This window comes from Syngnathoides biaculeatus, chromosome 15 (genome assembly GCF_019802595.1).
Source record: "Syngnathoides biaculeatus isolate LvHL_M chromosome 15, ASM1980259v1, whole genome shotgun sequence".
Classification (NCBI taxonomy): domain Eukaryota; kingdom Metazoa; phylum Chordata; class Actinopteri; order Syngnathiformes; family Syngnathidae; genus Syngnathoides; species Syngnathoides biaculeatus.
In genome coordinates, this window is record NC_084654.1 from 11,505,768 (window position 1) to 11,528,656 (window position 22,889).

General features: G+C 40.2%; 1 protein-coding gene across 2 annotated transcripts in view; it reads left to right on the forward strand.

Annotated features, from left to right (window-relative positions):
• Positions 1 to 22,889, forward strand: part of LOC133512953 (uncharacterized protein KIAA1522-like) — a 30,533-nt gene that overhangs the window by 1,585 nt on the left and 6,059 nt on the right. For both annotated transcript variants that reach the window (XM_061843062.1, XM_061843061.1), the window contains exons 2-6: positions 11,203 to 11,521; positions 22,039 to 22,179; positions 22,300 to 22,343; positions 22,425 to 22,560; positions 22,743 to 22,853. In XM_061843062.1, the coding sequence (XP_061699046.1) occupies positions 11,227 to 11,521; positions 22,039 to 22,179; positions 22,300 to 22,343; positions 22,425 to 22,560; positions 22,743 to 22,853 (727 nt within the window). In that variant the 5' untranslated portion in view covers positions 11,203 to 11,226. The remainder of the gene's footprint in view (positions 1 to 11,202; positions 11,522 to 22,038; positions 22,180 to 22,299; positions 22,344 to 22,424; positions 22,561 to 22,742; positions 22,854 to 22,889) is intronic.

A 22,889-nucleotide genomic window follows, 5' to 3' on the forward strand; every position in this document is an offset into this window, starting at 1 on the left:
TTTTTCTTCTACACAAGTATCTCTACCTTTTCGGTGTCTTAAGTATTGAGTGTGAATGCTTTTCCCACCAATGTGTGTTCGTGTGCATGTGTGTACATGTATGTACTTTACTGTACTCACCGTGCTGCTGTTTGAATTCATACTTGATTAACCAGACAGATCCTCCCATGTTTGTCTGCTACCTCTCTGGACTTTGGAATTTGGAAGTTGTCTGTCCCCCCCCTTCCCCCAGCCAAAGAAAACCCCACAAAACCCCACAACCAAGAGTTCAGATCTGAAAGCAAGGAAAATCCTTTGGTTCTCACCTTGTGTACTTGCAGCTATAGATGAGTCTGAGGCACAGCCATTTGTTTAGAAAGGGTGTGTCGCATACTAGTGCTCCTTTCTTCACCAGCCTGCCATGCCGGGGCATGTATGTACCTAACCCATGGAGATTACAGGTGAATTATGTAATCACCGCAGGCACAGTAGTTGCTTAGGCTTGAAAGGCATATATAGGAAGTGTCAGAAAAGACCGTATCACAGACGTGGCGACTACGAAGAAGACACAGCATGGTTCCGGCTGAGGTGAAGTGTTTTCTTTCTTCTTCTTAGCGCTAGTAGGTCAGGAGATGTTTAGGGGAAGAACTATGGGGTGTTAATGTAGGTACATGCTCATGATGATGTGTTTGTATGTAGATGAAGTGTGTTTGTGTGAGCCTTGGAAGTAACTCAAGATTGATGAGTGAAACTGTTGATCAATAGGATTAGCTGATGAGTAACTTATCAGTGGTGTCTTATTGCAAACAATATTTGGCTTACACAAACATGGATGGTTGTTGTTTAAAAAATGCGTGCGACCATGCTTTAAAATATTACCTTTCTTTGTTTGACTGTTGGACGAGATGAACCTAGTTTTGAAAGGATTTTAATCTCAAGAGGGGCACACACTTATCAACAATTGGGACGAATTTGAGTACATTGGACAAAATCTCTATTTACTTGACAGGCTCCAACCACTTGATTAAAGATAAGCAGATGTTATTTTCTGTCATGTGTCTGCCTAAAGATGTCAAACTATGTTAATTCAACTTCAGGGGTCTCAAACTCAATTTACCTTGGGGCCGTGTGAGGTAGTATCCGGCTGAGGTTGGCCTGCAGCCTCAGCGCCCGCGCAGGCGCGGCCAATTTCAAATTAGATATTTAAAAGAAAATCCAGTCTTCTCAAATGTTTTTTTTTTAAACAAAATAAGATAAACAAGAATGCTGGTGACAACAAGTTGTGTCCAAAACTACTAATAAAATGCTTCTTGGCAACGCTGTTGTAATTTCCACTCAAAGAAAAATGTTTCTCTGCTTGCATCAAACCCGGACGATGTCACGGTTTTCACTTGCTTATTGTATGTGTGGTCACTCTATGAGTGTAACGTGAAACAAAACGGCAGCTAATTCGGAACCAACTTTGCGGTGTTGCTGGACACAAGTAGGTGATCCACTTTTGTGTTGAGCATTTGCGTAACACGCCTCAGAAGCCATCTTAGTATTGTGGCACCACAATAACAACAAAATGGGTTTGCGATGGCGAGTAGTTACCAGATGTGTGAACTTGAGTCACGTGATTTGCAATTTAGTCAGACTCGAGTCATGAATTTGATGAGTTTAGACTCAATTTGACAATATGTTGAAAGACTTTCAACTCGACTAGGAGTTGAAGAGCAGTGACTTGATCCCATTAACTTGACCAAAGCACTGATAAAGCATCACTTTGTAGCTTTCTCTTTTTATGTGTGGAATTTAATGCTTTATAACAGGAAAATATGATAAGTGACAACACACTGCTCAAGGCCTTAATAATTATTTATTATCTAAAAAGAGTCCTATGGCATTATTGCTAATCTGTAGTTAGTTTTTAACAGTGAAAGCCCTGTTGGGCATGTTCTGTAAGTGGAATCGAATGTTTGTAAATAGAAATGTTTGTCGAATAGAAAATGTAGTTTCCTGCTATGTGGATAGCGGAAATTTAAGAAAAATACTGTTGATTATCTCAACCAATTGGTCATTCTTTATTAAATGAAATGTGTCATTTTCTCTTGTGCATTCATAATTGCTTTTTAAACAAGCTAAAATTACGTATACCTTTTCTTTGGTGATTATTCCAATGCAATTTTAAGCCGAATACTTCATTACTTATTGCAGCACTACAGGGATGCAAATTCCTATTTGTGATAGGCCTGTTTAATGTCACGTCAGAACAAAGCGGGGAAAAGTCATAGCATGGCATTTTCATCAAATAACTGTAAACGTATTATCTATCAGTTCTGAAGGGACAAACTACGGAAGCTATGATTTACTGTATGTAAAGCATGTGGCGCACTGTATACACTACATTCACAATATAAGAGTAGTGAGTACTCACAATACATATTTTTTGTCGTCATCATAGCTCATACATTCATTCAGGGTTGTGGGATTGCTAGAACTCCCAGCTATCATCGGGCAGGAGGCGGGGTACACCCTGAACTGGTCGCCAGCCAATCGAAGGGCACATGGAGAGAGAGACAACAGTCACACTCACAATCACACCGAGGGGCAATTTGGAGTTTCCAATTAATTTTTGGGGTGTTGGAGGAAACTGGTGTGCCTGGAGAAAACCCACACAACCACAGGGAGAATATGCAAACTCCACACAGGCGGAGCCGGATTTGAACCCCCGTCCTCAGAACTGTGAGGGCAATGCTCTTACCAGTTGTTCCGCCATGCCGCCCATCATAGCTCATATTTTTGAAAAATAATTTATGATTTTTAAAATTGCTACGCATGTACCCGACTTTACTCTTTTTTTTTTGTGAATATTCGGGTTGGCGATAAGGCCTTAAAACAAAAATGTTTTTTTATTTTTTTCCCCCACCGACATCACAGTGTATCTTTTAATTTCACCCTTCTCATAAAAAAAAAAAATGAAAATGACTGTATTATTTAAAACAATTTTCTTTCTGGGATTTAATTTATATCTCCTGTAATCAAACAAGCTTTGAAATGTTTTGGGGGTTTTTTGGGTTTTAAAAAATGTAATTCAGGAGGTTGCTTGTGTGGACTCCTGACAAGTTTCTGACCGATCTCATTACCTCAGGAGACATTTTGCCTGAAACGAAATAGAAAACAATAGAGATTGTGAAGGAAGAATTACAACGCTGTACAAAGTCATTATATTATTTCATCATTCATTGTCCTCCAAATTATTTTTTTAATACTCATTTTTAACATATGATAATAATACACAAGAACCGCAACAAACCATCAAAAATAGGCAATTAAAGACTGAGCAGTTTTCCATGCTCAAACCGGAATGAGAAGCTTGAACCCCTCTAAAAACTTATCAAGCACCTCAAAAATTTTGAAGGTTCATTGTCAAGAAAAGCGCTATATAAAACCATATTATTATTATTATTATTATTATTATTATTATTATTGCCATCGAGGTAGTGCAGGCTCCGTTGGTAGAAGGGGTCATATGGTGACTGAAGGGTTGGTGGTATAATACCGGCTCCTACTGACTGCTATCAAACTGTTCTCGGGGTAGACACTGAACCCTGAATTAGCTTGTGGTTTGCATTGTCAATGGAAAAATATACATTCTCAAATGCCTTACCTGGTTAAAGAAAAGAAAACGTGAAAAAAAAACATTATGAATATAGTAGTACTGTAGGTACTGCTGTAATGGAGTGTCATAGTACATGGAGCCGGATCTTACTGAATGACGACTGATTGGTGGAAATAAAGGTATTGAGAGATGCGTGAATTTCTTCTTCTTCTTCTGCCTTGTCATTCAGTGAAGAAAGTGAGTACTGCAGTGCAAGGCAAAGTTACTTGTGAGTTGTAGTATCAACCATTAGGGGCTAAAAATTGGATGCCGTCTTTCAAATATTGGTACCATCCCAGCAACAAGCCACTTTACTGGAACATCTTTAGGGTTGAATACCATTTGTGTAGGATGAGCTCCCCATTTGTTTTTGATTTTCCAACTCAGAGTAAATCATGGCAACAATCTGTTCCATGGCTAATATCTTCCCATCAAAATATTTATTCACAGTAGAGGCAATAATATACGTTATAGGGCTTATTAATTGAAAACTTAAAATGTGAAAAGAAGCTAACTATTATAGAAATGTAAAAAGAAAAAAAGTCTGTTCCCTTATTTTGGTAAGTTACAATATTTAGGGACAATTGTCTCTGCTTACTTCATGTACCTTCCGGTCTTCGGTCGTTCTTTAGAAATAAGTTTTGCAAAGAACCAAGAACATTGAAATGGCTAAATTTGATAAAGATGATAATACCAGACAGTTCATGTCTCGAACATGTTACAGTTATCTCCAAAATGACCCATGGCCCCCACCATTATCCTTTGACTTGTCTTGGCATGCGGTTGGTCTCGAGCACTCCAGTGGGTGAGGAGGGGATGTGCAGCGTGGAGGTGAGGGATGCACTGAGGTGGTGAAATGGAGAAAGAAGGTGGCCAGTTACACGCAGATGCTGGGAGGGCACAAGCAAATTTGGACAGAATAGTTCCTTGCTGGGTAATTATCAATCCCTCAGGAATGTAGTCTGTTCTTGCAGTAGACATGCTGCTACATGGCTACAGTGGCCTTACGGCACGTCAACTCTCATTACCTTCCCGACCTCAGTCAGCTCTTTTGTAGTGCTTTTTCTGCTTTATTTATGCCAGTGTAGACTTGACATCATTGTTGTATTCAACACTACAATGTCTCTTCCTGATACTTTATCCGGTTCACTTGAAACAAAAGTACCACTTTTCCAAGATCCTATCTAAAATGAATGTGTTGACGAGATATTGAAATGTGCATGTGTCATCTGTTATGTTTCAGTTGTTCAATAATATTGATGGCTGGTAAATAGCGCTTATCTTCTGGGTGAAAAACAAAGTCTAGACGAGTGATGCTGCAGCTGAGATATTCATCCAAGATGTCTGTCTCTCTGGACAAAATTTTAGTTTTAGCCGAGGTGTGTTGACGTTTCTCCGTACAAGTAAGACTACAGTATATTTATTTTTATATGATAACTGAATGCTCATGATCAAAATAAGGTTACTGGAAATATAGTACGTTTTACAGTGTAGCAGGAACTTTAAAAATCAACATTCGATTCAGACACTCAAATTCCCGTTTTGCCCTTTTGCCTTGTTCTAAGTACAACACATTTTCACTGGCTCATCTGTTTTCTTGATTTTGCTCAACAAGCAAAATATTTGTCAAGTTAATCATTAAAACCAAGTCACTCTTTTTTTAGTATTATTTTTGGATCAGTATTTTTATTTGTATCAGTGAATCTTCCTTTGCTCCTTTGTTCTCCAGTATATTTTAAGAACTACCGAATATTTTGTTAGAGCGTTCAAGGCATTCCAGTTTCTGCTAACCAGACTGACCCAATAGGCAACTAAAAGTGGTGACACCAGCAATCACTTTTACCAACGACCACTTAGACGCTTTCCTTCGGGAATTTAAGAGTTCCACCATTTTCCACTGTTCAGCAGGTCTTGCAACTGGTTGACAGGATGAGGAAGTATGTTCACACACACATGACACTTTGCCCTCCACTAGTCTAGACTTGATGCGTCATTGGTGTTACTACTTATCAGCTATCAATATAGTAGAACAACTAAAACACATATCAAATGACACATGGACATTTTAATATCTGTAAGTTCATTTTAGACAGAATCATACAAGACTGATATTACAGTATGTGGTGCTTTTGACTCAAGCAAATGGGATACCGATTCCATTTATTTATTTACGTGCTTTCTTTATCTTTATCGTTTGTATTTATTTTACCAAATACAGTCAGTTTTCTTTAAAAGCTCCTGCAATAGACATTTCCATTGAAAGAGGCTTGGCCGGTCTTAAATTACCTTGTTAGTCTAGTTGTGTTTTTATGACTTCAGAAATGTTGGAAAGTGTTTTTTTCTATTGCTACAATAAATGTAATGCCCTCAAAAGTGGGGGAAAGGAGAGCCACTGTTGCTGATCCACTTTTCAGCCATTTGTTGAACGCTAGGAGGACAGTAAAGACAAACACAATGAGCACTCTCTGACAGGAGCTACTGTCAGCCACAGCTCACTCCCACACGAACACATGCGGACTCGTGAAAGTCACAAACCGCACCGTGAGGCCCCGCCTCCTAAAGGCACATGCATGTGTATCACATAAAATAAGTACAATACTTTTTTTACGTTTATTCTTTTTTGTCTGTTAAAATGTGTTTACAATGTTTTTACTACTAACAGGGTTACGTGTTATACACTGTATCTATAAAGTATCAGACTTTCCAGAAATAGGAACATTTTAAAGAGTGGGGAGGTGTCAACCCAATCTGTGGGAGATACCAAATGTGCAGCAGTATTGCTGACATATTCAAAATTAAAATGAAATATAATTTTCACAATTGTAATACCGTACACAGTCACTAATGGTGTACCATAATAGTACACGCGCCGGACTTTGGTGCGGGCAGCATGGGATTAATTCTCGCTCAGCAATGGTGTCGATACAGAATGTGCCCTGCGACTGAGTGGCAGCCAGGTCTGGATGAAGTCAGTCTTTGACCCAAAGTTAGCTGGGATAGGCTCCAGCACTTCTGCGATTGTGAGGCTAAGCGACTTGAATGGTGGATGGATGGATGGTTGGTTGGAATACCATACACAAAATAACTCTTTTTATGAATCAGTATTCCACATTAACTAGTTAGTTTCGTAAGTGCACCAGTTGCATCTTTGAGGTCAATACGGATTTTTCAGTGTGCACATCAATCTGAAGTTCTATCTTCAACACGGTTTCTTAAATCAGGACTCTCCTCTGTTCGATGTTGCACAGAGAAGATGGAAAATGCCCTGATTGAAGTTTGAAGATGTTGCATAATAACTCCACATTGCAAAGTTAAGCATCTAATGGTCTGAGCAAGGCGGACTGGAAATAATCCAAACGTAGCCGTCTTTTAAGGATAGTGTTGACCTTTCATATGTGTTCTTTCCAGCTGATCAGTGACTCCGATGTCGGGCCATGTGAGACGCCGCAGTATGTAGATGTGAATGTCCTCGTGGTTAAACTGAGCCTGTTCTAGTCCAAACAAAGGTGGCTGCCTGTATGCTCAGCCACGCCCTCTTGGCAGTGCTTTGTCCACACGAATCAGTCTGCCAGCCCCACTCTCAAAATGGACCTGGCATAATTCATGTTTACCAAAGTAGAGAGAGAGATTTTCTTCTTGACAGGTATTTTCAAAAATGTAAACAAATTCGAATTTCATGATCATGTTAAGACATTGCCATTATTATGCAATTACAGACTGTCAGGTGCAGTTTTAGCCAATTAAAGTTTGTAAAAGTAACTCATCCTCCTTGCTCATACATGACCCCTACGTTAGTCAATAGTGAGTGATTAAGTACATATACTGAACAGAGCGAAAGTCTTGGGTTTGTTGTTTTAGACACGCTGTAATGACCATATACACACCGTCACGCAGTAGAAATGTAAACTTTTTGCAATATAAAGAAAATTACCAGTAGTTTATTCATTAGGTGACAGATGGATGCTGCCATGAGTCTGGGTGGTGGACTTAAGCGTTGACAGTAAATTTCTAATTCCTAAATGATAGATAATGCTTAAACACTGTAACAGCAACATGACAGAGTTTCCCCCAAATGACTGTCTGTCATTCTATTTGGAATTGCCACTTAAAGGTGAGTACAACACCAAAATTTTGAAAATCAGTTGATGGGTTCGGGGGGAGTTGAGTATTTTGTGTGCATGCCTGTGAGGGCGAGAGTAGGGGGTTACTCCGTTTTTGTGGAATGCTTTTGTGTGATATCGATAAGAAGAACAATCTCTATAAATCTAATAAAAAATACCTTCAAATTACAGTAAAACATAAAGGCCTCTTTATACTCCCGCGCTCGCACGGTCGACAAGGCCTGCATGGTCTCACGTCATCTACGCATTGCCTTGCACAGCACCTCTGCGTAAGTTGCTGCGCATGTGTCAAACAAGTTGCTGCGCAGAGAGAACCACGGAGATCTCTTGTGATTAGTCCGTTTTAATCACATGGTGTGATGATGTACTCACCGTTCCTCGCATCTCCACATACACCCTACCTCTGCGCCTTCTCGATCGATTTTGCAGCTTATCTAAATGTCATTTATGTCCATTTGTTCAAGCAGACTCCGTTCCATGGTCGACAATGTTGTTGCTTTGTTTCTTATTAAGGAAAGGAAAGTAAAAAGGGTGATCGTAAATGACTAAAAAATCCTGAGGAAACTTCATTCTCGGCCATCTTTTTCATTGTCTAATAATAAGCTGTTTGTACCCCCAACCCAAAAAAAATTCTACTTTTCTTTTGTTCTTCAGCAATTGAAAACTTAGTAAATTCTGGATTTCCAGTTTTATCTTAATCTCCCCAATCTGTGCCACCGTGCTTTAACTCTGGTAAGGCAGGTGCCATAGCTTTGTGTTTCTCTAACTCTGCTAACCTGTGCTCATAAAACCAGAGTAGACAGCTTTGCTCTGTATGTCCTCAAGCTTCTGAACAGGTACCTAACTCTCCACAGTTGAGTAAGAACCTGACAGTTCTTAATATTAGCACGATCACAGTTTATTTCATGACATTGGGCAAACAGTTAGGAGTTTTTCTTCACTTACACAGTGGATAATTTTGCAGGTACAGGGGATATTCAGTAAACTCACGCTTATTAAAATGCCATGTGTTTATGATTTTTTTTAAAAATAAAACAAAGTAAATACTTTTAAAACTATATTATGGAAAGTTTGAACATTTTGTCCATAATTCCAAAAGTTTTGTTTGGAGCAAACGCAATACTACTCATGACCAAAAGAACACCATGCCAACACTGAAGTATTGCACTGTGCACACTTGTGCAACCCTATTATGTCACTGGTTCATTTATACTTCCACCTTTCGAAAGTCTTAAATCATTTTCAATTGTGTTGTAAAGGTCACATTAACAGGGTAAAATGTTCTGAAATATATGGTTTTGTTCTAGTTGAGCAGGTGCGCGTAGACTCTTTAAAGCCTCTGTATATTGCCATGGTATTGATAGTTACTGGGAAGGCACCATGTTGGCTATGCAGCCTGATACGCTAACATCCATTTTGAATAATAAGTAAAGCACATTGGAACATATGAGAACTTCAGCAGGGCTCGGAAAAAAAAACACGGTTCAGGGCAGCAGAACACCGATGAGATGTGCCATTGGTTTTTCAGAAAAATTTAAGGTGGAGGTGGGACTGCATCAGGGTTCCGCGCTGAGCCCCTTCCTGTTTTCGGTAGTAATGGATAGGCTGACAGACGAGGTTAGACTGGATTCTCCTTGTCTTTGTGTGTGGGAGGGATACAGTGTGATGCATGAATAACATGGGACTGTGAGTCTTCTTGACAAAATCTGATGATGTGAGACGTAGAGGGTGCTAGTAAATGATTCTCTCTTCAATCAAGACGGTGCAGTGAAGAGTTTGAACATTTTGTCTGGCCTACTTTGTGTAAACCTCTCCACTAAGTGTACAAAAAAGGATCTCGTCAATTTCATGGGTCTGACAGTTTTATTCTTAGTGTGTCTTTCTTCTTTAAATGTGTTTGCAAAACTAATACTTGGAGGCTTTTAAGTGTAACCGTGGAAATAGTAGCGTGAGTCAACTCCATGAGAGCGGACTGCGGGGCAAGTCACTGGGTGGTCCTTTCGCCACATCCTACTACAGAGGAACTACTCTGGTTCCTCTGTGGAGCAAATAATCAGGGAGTTTGTGGGGCTCCCAGCGGCCCCTGGGCTGTAAACAAAGGAGCCAGCCTCGTCTCCGTAGAGAGGCGTCTGATTTTTGGAATCCACTACACGTATGCAGGTCTTTGTGATGACTCAATGACTGTAATTTAGAGCAGCAGGAATACAAGGATTAGTGCATGGAGGAAGATCTGGTGATTTTTGTCTCCTAAAGACATATTCATTGTCTTTTTAAAGTCCTTTCTCTCTCAGTCACTGTAAAGCTTCAGCAGCTGAAACTTTCCATGTATATATGTATACTTGTATTTTTATGTGGGCCCACCCTTTTACCAAGAGACCAGACCCACATTTAACTTTTATGGCATTCAAAAGCATATTCTCTCCCATGTTCCCACAATTTCCCACACTGAATTTGGCAAGATGAGATAGCTAAGACATTACTTTGCCCAAAATGTTCCTCATGTTTCTGTCCAAATGGGTTCTTATGTTTATTCTCCTTGTCTGCTCTTTGACAACCAAAGTTTATTTGGAAAGCTTTCTTGTCGGTGTGATTCATGCTGAAGGACACGAGCATTCCCTCCGTTACACTGTTCTGTATGGTAAAATTATTTTAATGGGGGGTTGAGGGGCGGGGGTCATGTTTGACAGTGTAGCATGAGCCAACAACAACTGAGCAACTTATCCTGACAAATCAACCCGGGATTTATGGCTCTTTCATACCCGAATATCAATAGGTTTTTTTTCCCATCTTGCTTCTTTACTTGATCTTACTTCTGTATTTGTGGAAGCACATTCTTGCTTTTATCCTGCGAGCGGTACATAAATATCTAATAAACTATATAGCTGGAAAACGCCCCATGAGAAATTCTCAGGAGGAGGAGTAGTTTAGCAAGGTGAAGAAGAGCGGAAGAAGGAGGGTGATGAGCTCACGGAGAATGATGAAAGAGCTGACATGATTGAAAATACCGTGAAAGCTTTCGAATACGAACTTTGATGGAAAACAGGGATTGTTTATCTTCCTGCTGTAAGTGTACAGTTGTGCCTGTGTGTGTAAAAGTGTGTGAGCTGCGGGGTGTGGCTTTGTGAGATATTGTGACTCTGTGTTGTGGAATGAAGGGAGCGGTGCCAGGCCTTTCTTTGCAGAACTGCGAAGTTTGGTTTAGAGGTTGGTGAGAGGACTGAATTTGGCTGCCATGTGGCTGGCTCAGTGAGACGTGCCCACAGAGTAACACAAACATAAAAGTACACAAATGGACACACGGCTTCAAACTTGTTTGTGTCTAATCCCTCAGTGTCACTCTTACTACTTTATTGGCACATTCAGTAAAGCTTTAAAATGCACTTACCAGACACTGAGGAACAACAGAAGCATTGTTGATGAACCCGTTCTTTTTGTGTGTGTGTGTGTGTTTGTGTGTTTCAGGGCTTAAATCCAACAAGTGGTGGGATGTCCAACCGTGACTCGCTGGGCTTTGGGGATCTGATTCCCCACGATGTGGTTGAGATCTTTGCCCAAGAGAAGCATCATAAAAAAGGGAGGAAAAAACGCAGTCACTCCCTGGGCCGGGCCTTGGGCTGGCTAAAGGGCAAGAAGAGGAAGGATCTCGGCGCTAATGGGCAGAACCCAGGTCTCGGTCCCGCACTGGACTTGGCTTTGGACGGACACGTGGCTGCGCATCTTGGCGGCAACAAGGGAGGACACAAGTCAGGAAAACAGACCCAGACACAAGGAAACAGTCATGGTAAGCACCCCTAGCACCTTTTATCATTTCTTCTCTTTTTGGTGCCCTTGGAGCATCAAGATTTTACTTTTTATGTTGAAATATGAAATTAAACTCAGCACAGTCAGAACGTAACCTCCGAAGTTGAACACAATCCGTTGTGAGATGCTGGTTGAGCGCTAATGTTCCAGGCCCACACTGTCAACATCAGAAAACATTGTGATTTGGATGAGCAATGTTTCAGTAACATCTTTTAAAAAAAAAACTGTCATAAGTCTTAAAACAAATTAACCAATGGTTATCTCAAGACATACAAACAATATAAGCTTTTAATAAAACAGTGTCAGTGGCGTGAAAGGTGGTTGGTGATGTGCATCAAGAAAGTGTTGTTGAAATGTTGCTTTATGAGCCTGCTGTATATTCTTCTTCTTTTCACGTTTGTCTTTTATAAACCCATTTTTAAGCCTTGTCCTTCTTCAACAACAACCCAAAAGAAAAGTAAAGCACATACAGAGTTAAGTATTATTTATTATTAATAAAGCAGGTGAACATAGGTCTCATGACGCATGCTGAAATTGACTGCAGCCCAAATTCTAAAGCTTCGTGCAACTTTTTGGGCATATTACCAAGATAAGGAATCAGTGTTTATGCACAAACAAAAATGGATTCAAGGGTTGTGTTGTCAGAAAGCAATACTTATTGGAAGGGAGGGGAAGTCAATCCAAAATGTTGCAAGTCTGAATGCATTACTACCACAACATTTCCAATGGGAGTTGATAGGAAACACTGGAATATCTTGCTCCTTGCCCCGGCCAGACGTGTTTGTTCACTGGAGGGCTGTTTTGAATAGACTGGCTTCCTACTCACCCGCTGACCTTAAGATTTGCTTTCTTTTCTGTGTTGTCGGCCTCTATTCTCTGATATAATCATTGACTTACCTGGTCCTCGGGTTACACCATCGAGTGCCACACTCAGACTCTGTGAATCGGGGCTTTTTCTGATGTGAGATCGCAATCACACAGACTTATGAAGGTGCTTTTAACAGACACACACACACTGAACGGCAAAAAAATGTATTCACACTCGGCTGCAGAAAGTGACTTTTCCCATAGGTGTGTTCAGCAGATCTTGTCTCAGCTTGCACATGCCTGCTACACAACCACAAACCAGTTTTCCCTTTCCAGTCTGTGCATCAAGTTATAAACACCGCACACTTGAGTATTTTCGACTGCAAAACTGCATGCGTTCATCTTTAAGTTTAACATGGACACAAACATCTTAGTTGTGGGTACAGTCAGAACAAAAACACAAGCGTTACTTTTTGCAAATGAGGCAGCTCATGCAAAAACACCAAAATACCGCTTGTTTTGGGCCGTTTCCTTCACGGCAGCACGCTTGTATTCTTGGCTGATTACCTTCCAGACAAAGGAGAATCCGCCTATTCTGCTCAGTGCTACTTAAAGTGTGAACCCAAAACTTGAGTGTGGTATTTGTCAGGGGATTTCCACACAGCCCTAAATGATTTTGGCTGGCGTAGATATTTTATTTCCACAACAATGATATCAGAGGACCTGTTCAGACATAACTAATCAATAATTAAAACCTAGAATGCGTTGTTTGTACATCTATATCCAGATTAGTCATAGCATTGTTATTAAATGTTGTATAACTTATTTTTATACAACATAATTACGTTTGGAAATGTTGATTGAGCTCTTGCATTAGCTCTTAACTTTTATACACGTAAGTAATAAAGTTTGGTGAGTGCAGGCAGGTTGTTGCTGATACATGTGGTTCATAACGACTGCAACACAAAGGTGGGGGTTTTTGTAAGAAAAATAAACTTTGTAGGAGATAATCAGATCTTATGCAATGACTGCTTGTGTGTTAACTACACAAGCACGGCCATGTTTATGCTTTCATCTCTTCGTTTTCCATGCATTGCAACTTTTAGAACCACTGCAAAAATGTATAGATGAGTTGCTCTTATTGCACTTTTTTGTTTGACAACATTCCCTGAGGAGATATTATCTGTGACTTCTCCTCCTTTTGATGCATTATGCATTACATACTGCACAATGGAATCTCCAAAGTCAAACACAAACTATTCAGTGATTAATTTCAAAGTGGAACTCTTACTTGAAAACAATTGTTATAGCACATAACATAATGTGAATGAAAACTGTTTTAATTCTTGTCCAAGTGAACGGCTTTACTATGTAACTAAACATAACAGCAAGTACAAAAGGAAAATACTGAACGTGTTCAATTCAATTCATTCAATTCAATTGATTATACTGGAGGTAATGTACTTAGCCCCCCTTTTGCAATGCATTTTTCATTGAAAATCATTATACTGTTAGGCTTCCTCCAAGTGGCGCAAACACTTAGCAGTGAGCAGTTTATATACAAATGGTTGCTGTTGGCAACAAGCACAGCAACCTCAATGTGTTTTTTTTCGGTGACTAACAACCTTCAGGAGCAGGACGTACTGGAGTGCAGCACACTGGCCCAGAGAATTAGATCCCTCCACATGAGCATGTGATGATGATGAGTACTGATGCCAGAAAGGGGCCTCCTGGTCACTCAATGCCTGGCTCGGGGCCACTTCATTAAAAAGCTATGCCAGCACTGTAACACTGACAGAGGAACAAGAGGTTTTGTTTTTCCTGACCTCCCACTATTCCTTCTCTTTGAGCAACCTGGCTCCCACTCGGAATCACAATCTGCCAGGTACCAACACCTGAGAATCACTTTGGTTCCAGCCTTAATCTTGCAATTACAACAACACTTTCTTCATAGTAGTACACACAATCTAAAGGATTCTCATTTTATCGTTAAAAAAAAAAAAGTTTCCCCACCTCAAGGAAGTTATGTTTTCATTGAATACGTCATGAGCATCAAGAACTTTTAGCCTACTTTTGCAACGTTTTGCAACATTTTTGAAAATTTCCTTGATTTTACTACTCATGTAACCTGCTTATAAATACAAAGAGAAGTTGATGATGTTATAATTTTTGTATTACTTGCATTTATTATACTATTTTAACTAAAGTGATTTCAAGTGTGGCCAGCACGGTGGAGCAGCTGGTAAAGCGTTGGCCTCACAGTTCTGAGGTCCTGGGTTCAATCCTGACCCCGCCTGTGTGGAGTTTACATGTTCTCCCTGTACCTGCGTGGGTTTTCTCCGGGTACTCCGGTTTCCTCCCACATCCTAAAAACATGCAACATTAATTGGACACTCTAAATTGCCCCTAGGCATGATTGTGAGTGTGTCTGTTTGTGTCTATGTGCCCTGCGATTGGCTGGCAACCAGTTCAGGGTGTACCCTGCCTCCTACCCGTTAACAGCTGGGATAGGGTCCAGCACTCCCCGTGACCCTCGTGAGGATTACTGGAAAAGAAAATGATGGATTTCAAGTGTGTTTGTTTAGAGGCCAAGTGTGAGTTATGCATCATATATAAAATTATACAAATGTAACAATTTATTAATGAAGGTTATGCCAAACAAGTAGCCCCTGTGAGTTCTGCTTTCGGTAAGACCTTGTGTCACAAGGGTTTGTGACCTCTGATCTAGATGGTGAATCCAAAGTTTGGCTGACCGTTCACCTTTTTAAGGAATGTGTTGGAATTTGACCGACACACTAGCTGAAACGGAACGATAACCTCTGACCTTTAGGATCTTTTCGTCTCACTCTACATTGTCTTTCTTGACGACCAACTTGTTTATGTATTTCAACTTGAAACAAAATCATTTCTACCTTCACTATGGTGCCATACCCCCTCTAGTGAAGTGTACACACTAGATTTGTTGTTCTGTTCGTTTGTATTGCCCACAGTGGTCATTATCGTGAATAAGTACCAAAAGCGCCCGTTGCATTAATGATATGTATGTAGATAGAATTCCAATTACTGAACCTACTGTGCATGACCAAGCTTGCAGTGGCCTCAAAAAAAAAAAAAATCCAGTCATTGTATGCGTTTATATTATGCATGGTGTGCGTGCATGCGCATGAAGTGTGTCAGAGGCGAGGAAGTGCATCAAAACACTTGCACAAGTCAAATCCACCAAGATGACTTTTTGGATGTCAATTGGGCCTGCTGACGTCTGTTGGAATGAGCTGAGGCGATGATGGTTGGGTGCATCCAATCCTCTCCAGATATAAGCAGGTCACCTATTTTCTCCGGTTTCATTCTAAGATTCCACACATGCTTGACCTTTATGAAGATATTTGTCTGAGGAGGGAGGATTTAGGAATCCTTTGTGTGGATTGCCATAAATGCCCTGGTTGTACATGTTGTGCAAAGGTGTGATGTCGCTGCGACTGTTTGCAAGTACAGGTTTTTCAGCTCCAACATCAGCTTTGTGGAAAGAAAAAAAAAAAGAGCAGTGTTTTTAGCTCTGGGATGGCAAACAAGGAAATGAAACGCACTGGCTTTCTTTACGGAAGTGAAAGAAGAAGCCACGTAGAGGTGGAAGGAGCACTTGTGAAGCAGATGTTTTTTTTGACAGATTGTGATGTAAGCCACTCAATTTGTTCCCATTTAGCCATCAAGCAAGAAAGAGGGGTTCATCTCTATAAGGTTCTCAAATATCTGTTTTGACTGTCAAAAAGAGGTTTTGGGAGGGAAATATTTTTCACAACACAGCAGAAAAAAATACTTTCAACACGTATGATGGCATGATAAAAACGGACAAACTGGTTGGCCTCCATATCTTCCCTTCATTATGGAAAGTGATCAAAAATATTTTAATATGCATGCGTTCAAGTGGGAACAGGGTTTCTCACCAGTTGGTTTGCAATTTATGTTTGTATTTTGCGATGACACTTGCTGATGTAAGGAGAGGTTCTTTAGCCTGACTGCCTGGATGGTAAATGATGCTTCGGTGTAAAACTGGCTTTTGCCAATATTTATGAGGATTTTGATTTTGGCTCGTCTCTAGTCGCCCCATGCAAATGGGTTGGGTAATCAAATTGGTCACTTACGTGAGCCTTACATGATCCCAATTTCCCACTTCCTTATGTTTCAATATAGTTTCAATTCAATCCTCCAGTGTTTCTTTTTTTTTTTTTTTAAATCTGGTGTTAGATAAAAGGGCGGCTGGCCCAGCTCCACTGATGACATCACACATTGTTTGTAAGCTATGGTACAGTGTGACTATTGTCAAGAAAGGAAAATGTTTGTCGCTGCAGAATAGTACACCCAAAGACTGATAAAGTGTGTGTTTTGTGAGTCACCAGCCAGTAAATGCAGATTCGAATGAGTGCTTTGGAACAATCAGACTTGAGATTTAAGAGTTGGAATCCATAGTAAGGATGGTAATTTAGCATTCTAGTACAGAAGGTTTCAGTGTAACAAAGGTCCTGGTTGTTTTCTCCCCTAGCACAGACTGTTCCGTCAAAGTCAGGAGCTTGCTGTGATAAGCCTGCATGCACTCTTCTGATATTCCAATGACTCAGTCTTACTTCAATGTCTTTCAACTCATTCATTACATTACATTCTATCTTCAAATCCACTTTCATTGCCTTTTAATACCGTACAGTAAGCGTCTATAAAGCTGCACTCTAACACGCACTAGCAGGCCTGAATAGTTGACATTCTCCTGCCGAGCTTTTATTGGAATCTGTTTCACTGCTGCTGGCTGATGCTTAATCGCGAGTGGTTTGATTATGCTAGGAAGTCCCTAAATCTTGGAACATGACTTCTGTGAAGGGATGGACTTAAGGTTCTACTCGTGCTAGACATTATACAGATATTAATCATCTGAGCATGCTGTTGTACACTGTAGTTGTCATACCAACCACGAGAAATACCTATCCGTCCATTTCTTTATAGGTCACTGCTTGTCCTTAATTGAGTCAAGGGCCAGTCAATCACACTGATGGAAATTATTTAGTCAAAATGTCCATGACAGTCATGTATGGGAACATGAACGACGAAATTGTCAATGATAACTGTCATCATACGCAGCAAACACGGTAATATCAAATTGATACAGGTAATTCAGAAAGAGTCCAATGGAGGCTTGTTCAAGGGCATACACATGCCTCCGCACAATGTGCTATCATAAAATAAAGAAACGGTCACCTTTCCCTGTTGAAATAAACACAAAGCAGCCTTGTGGAGTGAAGCAATAGCATACCAATATGGGATAAAGTCTGATTGCTTAGAAAGCAGTGTGCGCGCAACGGGGGGCAGCAGAGTAAAGGGGAATTTTGGCCAAGTCTATGAAAGTTTGAACGGCCTTGTGTGTGTGTGTGTGGTGTGTGTGTGTGTGTGTGCGTGTGTGTGTGCGTGTGTGTGTGCGTGTGTGTGTGCGTGTGTGTGTGCGTGTGTGTGTGTGTGTGTGTGTGTGTGTGTGTGTGTGTGTGTGTGTGTGTGTGTGTGTGTGTGTGTGTAACTGCATACACACACCCTTAGGGGCCTTTGGCACGAGACTGTTTTTGCTGAAAATGGTTGAAATCAGAGTTGTTGTTTTTTTTATCCGTGTGGATGCACGTTATGTGTTCACTCTCGGTACAGTATGTTGAAAAGTACATCACAGCCTAAACAGTAATAAGGTCCACAGTGCTGTAGGAGCATTTATAATTTTAAGTAAAAAGCACTTACTGGAAACCAGGGCGGGCAAGCAAGGTTAGTCAACTGTTCCCCCCCCCCCCCCCCCCAAAAGAGCGACATTGGCATTTTCACTTACTTCTTCTGTCCGAACAGGGATCGATTTCACAACAATCTTTACTTTCAATTTTTCGAAATTGCTTTCACTGGATTGTTCTTGTTTTTTTAGTTTCCTCTTAATTTGTGAATTACATTGTCATAACCGTATGGTCATCAGCCACAACATTAACCTCAACAGCATATCCAGTGCAACAAAAACATTATTAATGCTAGTTTTGATTGACTCTGTCAGTTTTTTTTTTAAATTATGTTCATTTTGATTGTCGTTTGGGATACTGTAGCTCTTATATTGGCATTTAATAGACTTACTGGCATTAATTGGACACTCTAAATTGCCCCTAGGTGTGATTGTGAGTGTGGCAGTTTTTCTCTGTGCCCTGCAATTGGCTGGCAACCAGTTCAGGGTGTACACCGCCTCCTGCCCGTTCACAGCTGGGATGGGCTCCAGCACTCCCCCCGACCCTTGTGAGGATAAGCAGCAAAGAAAATGGATGGATGAATAAACTTACTAGTGTAGCTAATGATGCTGGAATTGAGTGCAAATCATTTACGCATCAAAACAATCAGTGGTGCATTCATACATAGTTTCCGCTGTCGTGTTCACATCTGTCTCTGCTTCACAAAACTTCAAAGTCTGGCGAGGGGGGTGTCTCAGAACAGAAAGGAAAAGGTTAGACCACAGACTTTGAGGTGTCTGGTCTATTTGCATGACGTGGTTTTTGGCATTACATTTGCAAAAGCTTCAAAATGTCCCTTTTTCTTCAAGTAGATGCATTGTATGTACACAGAGGTTGATCCACTGGCATTTATTCCAGTTGTACTTCATGGCGGATATTTCACTAATAGTGTAATGTCACTTGTTCCCGCTGTGGATCTGGAACAAATGTAATCCCCAACTGTCAACGGTAGCTTTAAAGAAGTCATATGGTGGCACTGTAACTCTAGTTGTGTTCTGGTCTAAAGCTCTTTTAAAGTTTTTATCAGACTGACTGATTTTAAGCAATGTTTAATTTGACCTCTTCAAGGTCAAAAGTAATTTGAAAAAAAAATTTTTAAAAGGCTGTACAAATACATATACAGCAGAATGTCAGGTGACTAAAAATTATACAAATTCAAGTGCGAGTCAGTTTTGTCATTCACCGCAAATTAAAAAGAATGTAAGAAAAAAAATAATGAAAACATGCACTCATGAACAACTTAATTTGCCACACTAATCAAATTTGATAAGATCAAATCTAACAAAAAATTCAGATTTTAAATGAATAAAAAGATGATTTTTGATTAACAGGATTGATTATTTCAACTGAATGGTGGCTATTACACCAGCAAACACACACATTTTCCATTAAATTCCATTCAGTTAATTCTGTATCAAATGTTGTGGCCAAAATGCCTTTATTTACATATTTCTCAAACCCATTTGTCTTTTTTTTTTTTTTGCTATTGTAAAGAATATCTACAGTACGAGTCTGGAAATGTAATCATATGTCCTTAAGCAGATTTTGTGTCAAACAATGTTTTTCCACTTTCTGGAGGCTGAGCTCTGGAATTTGAATATACTGGTTCCGGAGGATCATGTCCATTGGATTTAGTAAATTGATTCAAATCCAAGATGTAAACATCAGCTTGGATTTGATAGATAATCACTTCCAGCCTGTTAATACTGTCAATCCACCGGAGACAGATGGTCCCTTTAAGAGGTCAGTGATTAATATGCACACATATTTGAGTGTAACCAGTGCTGATTATAGAAAGTCCTCATTAACTGCTAGTTGCACCCCACCCACATCTTCATGCCTCTTCCGTGAAGCGTGTTCCGTTATGGTAACAAGACACTGTTTTGTCTCCTCATGTCTCCATATCAGCTGGCTCTATATTCAGTATTTAGCAGACTTTATTTGTCTTTCTTTGTAACACATACAATTCAGTTCAGGTCTTCTGTAAACCACTTTCGTGTGAGTTATTCGGAAGGCTTGGAGGCATGAGAATGTTTTGCATTTGTTCAGATGTCATACATTCCATGTATCAAGAAGTGTGCGCACTACACTACTGGAGACATAAATAGAAAATAAGTGAAGAAAGTCACAGATTAAAGGGGCATTTCTATCACATCCAGCCACAGTTATTAAAGAAGCTAGTCACAGATTAAATGGTCTCCTTTTTTCAACTCGTGTGCATGATTACAACCTAACAAAGTTGTGGCAAGATAGGAAAACATTTCACATGTGTGACTGTGTGCTAGAGCTCCAGGGCTCGTTTGAAACACGTTTTTAATGTTGTTTCAGGACTAAATTTGCGCAAGCTACATGCTCCCCCTTGTGGCTAAATAATTAACTCAACATTGTAATTAATTTTGTGAAAAGCGGTTTGGAAGCCCAATTTTGCCAATGGATCTCAATTTGTTTGAAAGTGGGGAAACTGAGCGGAGTTTCTCCCTTGTCCGTCAAATCCCTGACAACAAGGCTTTCTTCATTGTTTACATGTATGATTGCTGCTTGATCCCGCTGACCAATCAGAGGTTTTGCAGATGGGCAGCAAGAGCGATGGCAGGAATTAGGCTGCACAGGATTAGGGCCTGAGCTCCGATAGTATTGGCTGTTGGGAAATTCTCGAGTCTGAGTGGAACTGAGGAAAACAACTTTTTCAAAAACAACACAGATCCTTCCGTCCTAATCGGACCGTCTGTTTTCAGTTCTTGTCTTTTTACCTTGTTTCATTTGAGACATTTTATACCAAGTTCTGTTCTACTTTTGGATCATTGATGAACTGTAAGAGAAGTTATGGTGATGCTTTTGACTAATGACCTCAGCTCTAGTTTCTACTGCTTTTTCACAGTCAATAAGAAAGGTAAGTGTAGGCAGCACATACTAATTAATTAATAGTTCAGTTCAATAATCCAGACTGGTTTATGAATGTATTATGAGGAAGACTGCTCCTGGAGAACTTTTCTGTGGTCAGTTTCAGATTATGAACCTGAAACTGATATAAATACATGCTCAAATTCAAGAAATGTACATTGTAATAGACATTTCGAGTGCATTTAGTATGTTGTTTAAAAAAAAAAAAACACACATACTGTGCTGACAATGAACAGTTGAATGTGGGTGCTCAGGCTAATTCCCTCATGGCTTTATGGTGACTGTGTGGCAAAGTGAGTACAGTCGAAGGCTTCATGTCGAGCGGCTGTCAGAATTACATAAAAGTGTCTTAGCAGGCGAGTGGCCCACACGTTGAAGTTAACCAGAACTTATTTTTGAGTAGCTGATACGTTTGATAAACAATAAGGGCTAGAACATGCAAAGCAGTGATGATCTAAATGTGAGCTTGCGAGACATTCATTAGCCATTCAAAGCAGCTCTTCAGGTTTTTGTCGTGTTTGAAATTCACGTGGAAGTCATTTGTATCTCAAATTCGGTTGTTTTTTTCTGGATTGAATCCATGATTCTTGTCCTGTAATTTCTGTTATCCCCTTATTAGCTAAGCAGAAACCTATGTTACTACAAGTTTATAATTAAATGAGACAGGATTATTAATTCCCTTTTCACTATCTAATAAGATTAGATCTGGTCCAGAAGAATGTGTAAATCCTTGTAAATTTCAGTCAATTTTTTGAGGGGGATAATCCTCCTCTGTGGCATTCTCAGAGGCAAAATTCAATCCAGAATTCAAGAGTGAAACAAAGGTTTAATCTCGACGATATTCTTTCTATTGTGTGCTTGCATATTTATTTGTTTGGGTTTAAGCGTGTCTCGTAACAGCAGGATTGGCTCTTTGCTGTCAACACGGGCAGCTAATCTGCTGTTTTTGTCACAATGTACTTTGCCGATCAGCTAGCTTTGCTTTCTCTTTTTGTCTTTCTAGCTGCGCTAAATCTGCATGATGATAAGACCCCGACTCCGCCGCTGCTCCAGGAGAACGTGTTCATTGAGGCCAGCAGGCCCAAGTACCTTGAGGACCTTCACATTGAGGCCTTGGAAGGCTTGAAAATGATGCAACAGGAAGGTATAACACTCTTGTAGTCTTGAATCTTCGTACAACAAAGCAGTACATGTCATAAACTCTCTGGTCCCCCCCCCCCCCCACCCCCAAAAAAACACCATTAAATGTTACCCTTCTTTGCAGATAACAATGCTGGATTGGAATTCCAAGATAATGAAAGCACGACTGTGAGTGCCATTGCAACCTCAATATCATCACACACTTTTTGCAGAATATTCACACACTTTTTTTCGTGTTATACCCGTCAGTCAACAATGACAGCCCAGACAGATGGGGAGGGTGGAGGGTTCACAACTGACAGCACCATTCCCGACGCATCCTCCGTTGCCTCCATGCAATCATCTGTGTCGAGGAGATCCTCCCGCTCTGGTCTCACTAGGCAAGGTAACCACAAAATAATACACAATTTTTGAATAGCAGGCAGTGATGATTTTATCATAACCATGGCAAAGAGCACACAAATAAATGTTTTAGTATGTTGTTATTCAAAAAGGGGAAAAATATATTTGTATCCACTGTATATGGTGACGTCAGGAGACTTTTCTCGGCTTCCTCTGTTTAACCAGGGTCAACATTCAGGCCCTTAAACTTCGGGAAGCAGTCAGAAAAAGGCAGGACGCGAAGACGACACAGGAAGACCGTGGGAGGCATTCCTCCATATGTTCAGCGAGAGCTTGGTATGGAGCAGAGTATGTTTTGAATTTTTCGCAAAA